The sequence below is a fragment of the Nuphar pumila genome, chromosome 7 (assembly GCF_984573655.1).
Source record: "Nuphar pumila chromosome 7, dmNupPumi1.hap1.1, whole genome shotgun sequence".
NCBI lineage: Eukaryota > Viridiplantae > Streptophyta > Magnoliopsida > Nymphaeales > Nymphaeaceae > Nuphar > Nuphar pumila.
In genome coordinates this window covers 4,618,328-4,629,822 of record NC_143255.1, presented here as the reverse complement: position 1 = coordinate 4,629,822, position 11,495 = coordinate 4,618,328, and the positions used below count along the sequence as shown (strand labels likewise).

The window sequence follows — 11,495 nt, the reverse complement described above, 5'->3', positions numbered from 1 at the left end:
GCTTGTTTTTATAGGAATCAGTTCTTGGAGCATTTGACTATAATGCATGGATAGGTTTTTATAAGTTTCAAAAATGAATGGTGTATAATTTTCATAAATTTTTGAGACTTCAAATACTAATTTTTCTATTCAAAATTCATGATCCAAGTGTCAATTTTTAGTAAATCAATCATGTTGAACACACCTGTAATTTTGAAAAAAATACCATTTTTTTTCCATCAGGTTAATTTGGGACCATTTTCATTGGGGATGTTTCCATTCCTCACGCACACACCAGATCTTTGAACGCACAGTGTAATGCCACGCATTTTTTTTTATGAAAAAATAAGATTTAGTGGTAGTTTTGTACCACTGCTAAATCTCTATTTTTCTCCCAAACATTTAACGGCAATGAAGACCGTTGCTAAATCTCTTGAGCGCACAAAAAATGATGCAACATCGTAATTTGATTGCCTGCGATCAATGGCGACGCTTCATCCAATGGTGACACTTCGTGTCGAAATACAGGTTACTATATATTATAATGCTATGATGCTCAGGAGTACCTAATTGCACGTACTAGAAATCATGGTTGTAGGTTGTATCTTTTCAATTAAATCTCATGGGTGTACTTAACATAGTTTATTTGATAGGGATCATGCTTTGGATCATGTTTTTTTTAACATAAAAGTAAGATTTTTCAAGTCATAAAATCTTTTTACATTGTAAGCCGTTGATTTTTAAAGGTCTTATATATGCTATAATCACATGTAAAGGGTGGGCATTGGGCCGGCCCGGGCTTGGAGAGGTCCCGGTTCTTAACGGGCTCGAGTTTGAAGAGCCACACATGGCCCGGCCCGGCCCATTGGCCCAATCTGAAGTGGACGGGTGTGGCTCAGCCCAACCCAAATCCATTTGTAAATGATAATAATTAACGAGTTTTCCTTTTTATGCACTTAATTAATTATCTTTTTAGTTTTCATAAAATTAATGTAACTAATTAGGTAAATAGTAATAGTCAATAAGATATTATGCAATAGTTAATTTTTAAAATTTTATATTATTCAAAAATAATAAATAACTCAGGCCCATCGGGTCAGCCCAAACCCACTCCGATATCTAAGGGGTTCGAGCCTAAAACCTTGGCCCAAATCCAGCCCATGGCAGGCTGGGTTGGCTTGGCCCATCGAGCCGCCCGGCACGTAGCCCACAGGGAGTTGTGGATGCGACTCAAAAAAACATGCAAGAGCTGCTTTTCTTACATGTGGCAAAGAAACCTAAGGACTTAATGTGCAAATGAATCCATTCATGTAAAAGAAAGAAAGTTTATTTAACCTTGACAGTTTGACCAGTTTGGGCTTTCATTTTGTCTATAAGCGGGTCCACTAAGATGCTGATCTCAGGTTGCTTAATTTGAATTTTTCTGAGGCACTTGAGATTTGTGAAATAGTCCATGAACTTTTCTGAGTCAGCTTTACCATCACACTAGCATTTAAAAGGGTAAAGGCTTATTTTAAAGAGGGAGATTTGCCATGTACATATTTACGAGACAAGGATGCAGTTGAGCAAGTAGGCAATAATGCAACATGACATGATAGGATGCTTGTGGAAATCAGTAATTGACATATGGTCTCGTGCCGATATTCACTTAAGTAACTATTTTTGCAATGCATTGGCAATGAAGCTACAAAGATCTTTAAGAGAGTTGTTATGACCCTTGTTATGAACATAACATTATAGACCAGATTGGGTGAAACTTTTGTAATTGGGGTTATGAGTTGGATAAATGTTTGGATCGAATATAGGGACGTTTATATCCATAGTTTAGGATTAGATCAGAACTTATAAATAAGATTTATCTTATGTAATGAACATGAGAATTTACTCATTTGGGTGTTAGGAGGCTTGCTTCTCCTCGAATTGAAGCAATCCCCATTCTCTTCACTCAAATGTTAGAACCCTAGCTAAAACTAGGTTCTAACAAGGAAAGAGAGAGAGAGATGGTGGGAAGAAGAGAAGTGAAGAGAATGGGGATTGCTTTAATTTGAGAAGCAAACCTCCTAACACCCAAGCTGTGTAACACAAACTCTTCTAATAGGGCACTGCACCCGCACCCGCACCCATGCGGGTGCGACACTTGGACACTGCTTTCTCTGTGTCAGGTAAAGTCAACCACATTCAGGTTCATTTCTGTTTAAAAGTAGATTCAATAAACCCAAACCAAGTTCAATTTTATCTATATTATATATATAAATACATAAATGCACACACATACAAGTAGCGTTAACTTAAAACTGTTAAAAATTATATATATATATATATATATATATATATATATATATATATATATATATATATATATATATATATATATATATATATATATATATATATCCTCCCTGCACTCCCGCACCCAAGTTTTTTTTAAAGTGTCGGATCCGCACTCACACCCGCACCTATGTGACATAGCACCCAAGTGAGTTAATTCTTATAACATTTGAGGTTCATTACACGAGAAATCTTATTTACAAGTTCTGATCTGATCCTAAACTATGGATATGGACCTCCGTATATCAGATCCAAACATTTATCCAACTCATAATCCCAATTACAAAACTTTCACCCAATCCGGTCTATAATGTTATGTTCGTAACAAGGGTTGTAACAAGAGTATTTGACAGATATTTGTAACCTAGAACTTGTGGTTTCTCAATAAAATGACGCAGTTAAGCTTACTTTCAAACCCTGTTTTGATGGGAGTCATGTTGAACATAACGGATTTGGGTTCAACCGATTGGGTGACCCGGTTTGACACCATTAGTGAGCCACGTAATGGGGGAGTTAGTGATTGGGAGTTACGTGAATGTAGAGAGCCTACACTCAAGTAACTGCTTCTTTTCTCCATTATACAAGGGGAGTAGGCTGTCATGAAAATGATGAGAAATTCATAACAATTAGCCTACCCAAAATACCACATAAAGTTTACGTGGTATAGGGTCCCGTTGACCTAAGGCATGGGCTCATCGTGGGTATCAACCGACTGAGGAGAACACTGAATACCCGCACTCGCACGCCATGGCGTCTTTAGGTACGCTTCAATGTTTGATTTTGCAAGAAACACCAACATTGGGTTATGGGTCCACGAACCATGCATTCTGTTGTGCGTGGGTGAGTGTACGGCCTACTGGCGATTTTTGTAATGGCAGTCGACTGCGACTGTTGCCATGGGGCCACATAAGTCGCAGGTCAACGACGGCAGTATGACATCGTGAGGCGACCGCTAGAGACTGATACTGTCGTCGTGGGGCAACAATATTTCTCGACAGTCGTACGCCGGTGGCATGTGCAGCCCTAGCGACCCTCTATAAAAAAATGCATAGGATAGAGGATCAGACTATTTTACCTGCATCGTCGGGATGTAGGGTGGTCTGCCAGCGTCGGGGTCGTCGCAGGTTGTTGTCGGAGGGAGAGATTGCTTTCGTCGACCGACGACATGCTATAAGGGTTTTAAAAAACCCTTTTATCCCTCATCTCTGTTTACCTCTGTCGTTGGGCAATGGGGTTCTTCGTTGCCGGTGAACGGCGACAATGAAGTTGTCGTGGGGCGACAGACATCGGCAAGCGGCGATGGTCATCATAAGGTGCCGAACATCCCTGACGGTAGATTAAATAAAAAAAAAACTAGAGTTTACCTTCATTGGGGTGTCGTCGGGATCATCCCCTAGAGCGTTGCCGCAGACGTCGTGGGGGAGAGGGGATTTGCCGGATTGCCGACGTCCGTCTGGCGACGTAAGGCATTTGAGGTTTAAAACCCCCATTTTCTCTGCTCCTTTAGCTGAGGGATTTGCCGATGCTGGGGTTATCGTCAGAGGTGCATCATTGTACGACGATGTGGGTCACCGTGGGGCGATGAAGGCAGAGAAACCATTTCAGTTTCTCAGGTTCAGTAAACAGAAACCCTCGGGTTTCTATTTTAACGATGGAACCAGATCGAGTTCGGTGTTCTGATCCAGTGACAGGCCTGATCCAAACCCATTTTGGGTGGATCGGGGCAACCATTTCATTTGGATCAGACCCGGACCCATACTGATTCCAAGTCTGGGTCTGACTCATGTAGACCGGGTCAGACCTAGGTCCATTTCGGACCAGGTCCAACCCAGATCTATTTCGGACTGGGTCAGTCCCGGATCCTGTTTGAACCGGGTTGGACCCATACTTCTGCAGGGTCTAGACACTATTTGGCCTGAAACAGATCAAGGACCGATACGGTCCTTTTCGGGACCGATTCAAAGCCATTGTTGACCAATTTCTTCCAGTTTTTCACCGGTTCTAAGATGCTAAGACCTTGTTTTCATAAATATATGAAGATACAAGGATTTTGACATACAGTTATAGGATTTTATGAACTTTTGTTCATATTTGACATTGATTCATAAGGTTCAGAACCAGTTTGGACCCTTTGATGACCAGTTCAGAGCCATTTCAGACTGATTCAGGATATTTTCAGACCGATTCCAACTTGAGGACCCCGGGTTTTACCCATATGAGCTTGCTTTTGTTATTTTTCATGCTTTATAAAGTGTTTATTCTAAATAAGCATGACTTATTCATATTAATTTATATGTTATATGTTGGTTAAGTTATGCATGATGGTTTTAAACATGAATTATGACTAAATTCATGATAATTAGTTTATACATATTAGTTGAAGCATGAACTTGTATTTTGTCATGAATATACAAGTATTAAAATGTGCGCATGGGCATGCTTCATAATACGAATATATTTTCGATAAAAGATCTTGATTGATAGATTCATGTAATCACCAAAGTGATCTGAGTTATGTTGATTAAGGATTCTTTAGACCGTATTAAGATTTTGTTATTATGATTGTGTGTAAGTTTATAAAATATCGATTCTACCCAAAGGTAGGTCGTTGTATTCCAAATTCACACAGGGTGTTATAGTAGATATGTATTCCAGCCCATGAAATGTGTTTGTACCCAAAGGTATAGTGCTGAATTGTCTTTGGTTACATGATCTGCTAGTTACACCAACTGAAGTCAATTCCTTGAGAATTGAAGAGACGAAGCAACTATGAGTATTGTCATTTCTACCTAAGTGGAACGATAATGGTTTAACTATGCTTGTCTCAGAAAAGGTGAATAATAAGGGGTATTATATTTATCTTTTCAATATAAATCTCGTATAGAGAAATTTATCTTCCACTCATACAGAGAATAGAATAACTGTTCTGAAGGCTGTCTATGAGAAGTAAGAGTGTTTAAAATGATGTTTATGAGAAGTAAAAGTGTTCGAATATCTTAGCCTGTTGCTTTTGCAATCACGAGTGACTAAGAATATTTGAGGTGTTGTTTCTCACTGCAGAACAATGAAGGAATTTTTAAAATTTATTAAGACAAAAATTATTGATTTTATACGAGATTTTATCTCAGGCCATTTGGATAAGAAACTTCATTATGGGTTTTGGTATTGTGGACTCTATTGAAAGACCACTAAAGATCTTTTATGATAATGAAATAGTCGTGTCCTTCTCAAATAACAACAAGAGCTCAACCTCGTGTCGACACATGAAGTTAAAATACTTTGTTGTTAAAGAAAGGATTGAAAATCATCTGGTATGTATTGATACAATTGGGACGAAGAAAATGACTGCGGATCCTCTTAATTACTAAAGGGTTAGCACCGGGATTGTATTCCCAACATGTAAAGGGGATGGGTTTTTTTTATTCTTTTTGATGTATGACAATACATTATATGTGATCGCATTTGTGTATATGAATTTGATTTTCTATGGCTTTGTAAATTGTTGATTTTGTATAAAGGATCTTTCATATAGGTTAGAGAGAATAGCAGAATAACAACATTTAAAGGACCGATAGAATAGGTAAGAGACCAACCTATTCATAAAGGTAATTTCAACATGCTAAAGCACTGAAGGTGAATTATAATATAGTACATGAAAATATGACATTTCATAAAAGAGTGTTCATCTCCATGACTCATGACTCATGACTCATGATTCATTCTTCTAATAAAGGGTAGCATGTGAACCCACATGAAGAATTAAATCGAGATAACAGTATAAACCTCGATTTAGTGCACTTTTGGTGTCAATGGATCAAGTGAGAGAATGTTGGACATAACGAATTTGGGTCCAACCCATTGGATGACCCAATTTGACACCATTAGTGGGCCACATAATGGGGATTTAGTGGGTGGGAGTTACGTGAATGTGGAGAGCCCACATTCACGTAACTGCCTCTTTTCCCCATTATATAAGAGGGGTAGGCTGCCATGAAAATGATGAGAGATTCATAGCAATTAGCCTACCCCAAATACCACATAAGGTTTACGTGGTATAGGGTTCTGCTCACCGTCGACCTAAGGCCTGGGCTCATCGTGGGCGTCGACCGATTGAGGAGAACGCCGAATACCTGCACTCGCACGCCATGGCATCTTCAGGTACGCTTCAGGGTTTGATTTTGCAAGAAACGCCAACAAGTCAATCTTCAGTCACATTACATAGTGCCTGATGAGATTAATAACTCTTGGTCTTTAGGTACATTGTGCACTGGTTGATGAGGTTAATAAGTAACCCTTGGGTGTGACTTACCAACTTGCATGGTTTGGTTTTGCCGTAGGAGAATGATGGGAAATTAGAAATTAATGGGGAATCTCCATCAGTGTTCCAAACCATAAATTATTGTGATTTTTTTTGTGAGAAAGATTGACAGATTGCAATAGGACTTGTCTCATCCATATTGAGACTGTCCATGTAAATAAGTTGAATGAGAAAGAGGTCAAATTTTTTTTGCTATGATTCTATAAATCAAAACTCAAAATAGTTGAGGTAATTCACAATCAATGATGATAAGGTATTGTGTTCTATTTGGTTCATGCCTCCTAGGCATTGTCTAGGAGACCTATGCATTAGTATAGTTCCCTGGCAAATGTCTAGCTGAAAGGTAGGCATTTGGTAATTATCTAGAGAGCAATAAAAAATATTAAATTTTGTACATGTAATGTAAGCAAGAACCATAATTTAGTAAATCTTTTAGATGCTCACACATGCGCAGTGCACTCACACACACTCTTTTCCTAAAAATCTTCTTTATCCCCTTATCAATTATGGAAACTGCCACCAAAATTTCGGATGTGGCTGCAGCTATTTTCATGGCTTGATTTGTAGATTCTTTTATGTTCATGGATTTATTTTATCACTGCTGCTTTATTTCATAGATTCATTTCTTCTCTTTGTTCCAAGTTCTTGAGTATTCAAAACCGATCCATCCTTACCACGTTATGATTCTTACCCTGTAAGAGCTCTCATATTCTTCATAAGAGGTTAAAGCTGTTTATTGAATTCTACTACTTGTTGGTCTAGTAAAGTGTTAAAAGCTCCTAAAATGATTAGAAGGTTGAGTTCTGAATTTATGATCTAAAACAGCTTTATGCATGTGAATATTAAAAGAAACTTCTAAAAACTTTTCAACAGTATGGTTGTTGTTGGGTTGGGTACCGGGTCCGCCCATGATGGGCGAGATCCGAACCCGGCCCACCACTTAAGGAGGGGACGGTTTTAGAAACCGATGCCTCCCTTCTTTTTTGGGCTCTCTCTCTCATTTTGAAAACACAGAGAAGAAGTGCAAAAAGAGAAAGTGTTGTGCACATTTGCTGTGCAAAAGAAGGAAAATGTTGTGCACATTTGCTGTGTAAAAGAGGGAACCGGCTGTGCACATTTGCTGTGCAAAAGAAGGAAAATGCTGTGCACATTTGCTCTGTAAAAGAGGGAACCGGCTGTGCACATTTTGTTGTGCAAAAGAGGGAAACAGCTGTGCACATTTGTTGTGTGTGTACACAGTAGTTAAATGTGCACAATAGAAGAAAGAAGAAGCAACGGTGATAGTGAATCAGTGGGCAAAAGCAAGTATAAAGGATCCTCTCACGCTTCCGTTTCAGAGAAAGGTATGTTTCGATTACTACAGTTGCTATAAAATTTCCTTTGATTATTCTGCAATTTTCTTAGTATATCTCTTAGCAAGCTGCTTTTGTGAGCTTATTTCTTCCATTTTTGCTGCTTAGAAAAAGGAAATGAAGTAAAATCTGTGTGAAAGTGCTCTGATAGAACAATGTTTGAGGCCATTTATATGACTTCCGTTTATATGATACTCTTGCAGTATGTAGGTCCCGTGGTGGAGTGTTTATGAGCTTTCTTACGAACCACGTTATCTCCATTCACGAATTCTTGCACTTCCATCTTCTGGGACCTACTCTGAAGGGTTGAAAGAATGGAATTATGTCTACAGCAAATATTTGAACTTCTTGTGTGCTGCTATGTTTCTGTGGCCTATTAATTTGGCCACTGGAATTTGAAGGTTCTACAGGGAATCTTGATTTTCCTATTGGCCAGTGGAGGAGCTCTAGATGAATAATCTCCTTTCATTTGCTTGGCGGAGTTCAGATGTGATGGGTGCTTAGCACAATTGCATGGACCATGGAAAACTGCTGCAGGATTTTTTTTCCCTTATTTTCTCGCATTAACTTGTTGATCTTCAAATTTTGGGTTTCCACATTAAATCGAAATTTCTGTTGTGTGGACGTTATATATATATATATATATATATATATATATATATATATATATATATATATATATATATATATATATATATATATATATATATATATATATATATATATCATGACTATCAGGTTTCTGACGGCATTCTAGGTTTCTATTTCTGCCCTTGATCTATTTGTAGAAATTGAAACTAACAAACAAGAATCAAATTCTTCTGTTTCTGTTGAGGAACTTAATTCCTGAGAGCTATTGTGAGGAATCAACTCAAGTCAGTGAATCACAAGGTCTCTCATGTATTTTCTTCCTGCAGATGAAGAGGGAGCTGTGTATAGGCCTTTTGTTGCCTGATGATTGGGTTGTCACCAAAAGATGCACTCATGCATCTCTATTTTCCTTTTTATGAAGCATCCTGATTCCTGAGTTTTTTGTTGATTGGCAGGGTATAGACATGAATCAAGTCACATGTCTGAATCTAGACATCATTATGAGTTGCTAACGAGTTTTTAGCTTCTGCTGTTTAAGGTGGCTGCTTTGATTATGATTCTATAATAACTCTGAAGTTATCTCACATCTTAAGTCGTGAGATTCTAGGATCTCAAACCAGAGGATTTGAAACTGGACCACATAGAGACCTCCCCCTTTTGGCTAGAGATTCATGAATTTGAGGGTATTTTGGAATCTTAGATTTGAGGATCTGAGATTTCATGTTTGCAACAACTGCAGATTGGCATGGGTGTCATGACCAAGTATGAACCTTGTGTTCCAGATCCAAGTATTCAAATGCACCCTTAGCTCTGATGCCCATGCTTTTATCCTTTTCAACAACTTTAGTTGCAAGGAAATTCTTCTAGGTGGAATAAAAAGCTTTGAGAAAAATGACTGCTGCCATCAGACATGGTGATTTCAACTATCAAGAACATGATCTAACTCTTGGTGTTAATGCCCTCTTACTTGGAAGAATTGGTTTGTGTTTGATGTTCCTTTTCACTTGTTGCACTATGTAGTTTCTTGGTATATTGTGCTTTAGAATACCTTGTCCATTTAGGAAGAAGGCACAACAAGCGACAAACTTTGTAACTTTTGTAGAGGAAGCAATGAATTTCTTAATTCTTGAATTTATGCCTGCCTATGTATGACATAATGTCGATTTTCTACTTTTATTTTTATTTTATTATTTGATCTCTCCAGCTTAAGCATATAATGGAAAAAGACATGCAATCAAATCTTATTCAACTAAGTCAATACCTGACGGTTACACCCAAGGACCGAAAACAATAAACTCTAGGCCAGTTGAAGCTGCTTCAAACAGTGCCTTTTGAATGCTAAAACACACCATACGTACTCTACATGAGTACCATACCTACTCTACATGAGTACCATTGGTCGATATGATAATTGTTTTCACCAATCCTTAATTGTGAACATTGCCAATTGGAACTCCACCTCCAACAATTGGAATTTCAAGGCCTGGATTGGGAACAAAAGTGTCGTCGAGTCCGGGAATATAACTAGGGGTCTGGTGCCCATCACCAACATCTCCGGGCCCTCCGGTGCCTGGCAAAGGAGTCGTTGGCAAGGGTCCACCGGAATTTCCCATGTATCGGCCGACTCCAGGAATGAGGAAGCTGCCATCTGTATCACAATCTGGTTTTTTCAAATCGCCAGTCTGAGGTGCCTTTTTTGGAATACTCCGGATGGCCATTGCAGTTCCTGCGAGTGTGATTACGATATAGAAGGTGAGGAAGAGGGCAAGGAAAGTAGAGAGTTTGGCAGCCATTATTAGCAACTGAAGAAGATAGAGAAGAGTTTGATGACTTGGATAGGGGGGTCTGTAAGACATCAGGGATTATATAGAACTAGGATGTTGGAGCTAAAAAATGCGGTGTTTTAAGAGGTGGTGCAGTATGAGAGAGAGAGAGAGAGAGAGTACTATTCTGACATGGAATAAATGGTGAGCAGAAAATATTTTTTGGTTGGGTAGTTTCTTTTAGTCAATGAATGTTTAAAAAGATGGCCACATTAGTCAAGGAAAAATAACACAATATTGACCTAAGAGTTTTACTGCATTTAACATTTCCAACTGCTTAGGACGGCAACTAATTAATGCTTTATGTAGTACAGAAGATGAAGAACAAGCAAATATTTACAACAAGAAGCTCTTCCTACTGTTCTACAAGTATGGAATGAGAAAGTCTACGTACCTTTCTGCTTATGGATAAATACTAGATACTCTATACCCTATACTATAAGGCTTCACATGTCCGAAGATCTTTAGTGCAGAGCCCATGAACACTCGTTAGAATATGCAGAACCCAGTGAACATGCATTAGAGTATGCAGAACCCAATACTCTTAATGGAAATGTTATCACTATGATGTATTGTTTAGTAGATTTCAATTCATCATAGATTAAGCGTGCAATAGTTCGTATTGTAGCATAGATCTCTACGACCTCGATTTAAGCCTGCATCATTATGAGAAATGACATAAAAATACAAGGGATGTACGTGGTCAAAATAATATAGTTTCAGTTGTTTAGCCACAGTGGAGAATTTGTACTGAAATTGCTGTTGAATATTCATTTCCAAACTACTTTTGCTTGCAGAAAGGATGAGAGGTTGGTGTCCAAGCACAGGCAAGAGCCACAGGTTTAGGTGGCTGCCATTAATCTTCATACTTCCATACACAGTAGTGGTTAGTATAAAGTGGTAGCTGTACCAACTTAGTCTATATTGAGGCGAGTACCATTATAAGATGCACCTCAGTAGGATGACATAGAGGCCCAACCAAGCTGACGCGCTGAACGATGCCACAAAAACTCTGTACTGCAGTGGGAGGCCAGATCAGGTAATATTGAATGTATTCATCGGTATATCAGTCACCACTACGCTTCCGGAAAAAGATGTCATTTG

General features: G+C 38.5%; 1 protein-coding gene across 1 annotated transcript; it reads right to left on the bottom strand.

The window, feature by feature from the left end:
• Window positions 1-9,995: 9,995 nt before the first annotated feature.
• Window positions 9,996-10,361, bottom strand: LOC149830930 (putative cell wall protein). Its single transcript, XM_090011853.1, has one exon. The coding sequence runs from the start codon at window positions 10,359-10,361 to the stop codon at window positions 9,996-9,998; it is 366 nt and encodes a 121-aa protein (XP_089867979.1).
• Between the last annotated feature and the right edge of the window lie 1,134 nt (window positions 10,362-11,495).

Excerpts from the sequence above, each read along its gene's own strand:
- LOC149830930 (XM_090011853.1), bottom strand. The coding sequence starts at position 10,361 with ATGGCTGCCAAACTCTCTACTTTCCTTGCCCTCTTCCTCACCTTCTAT.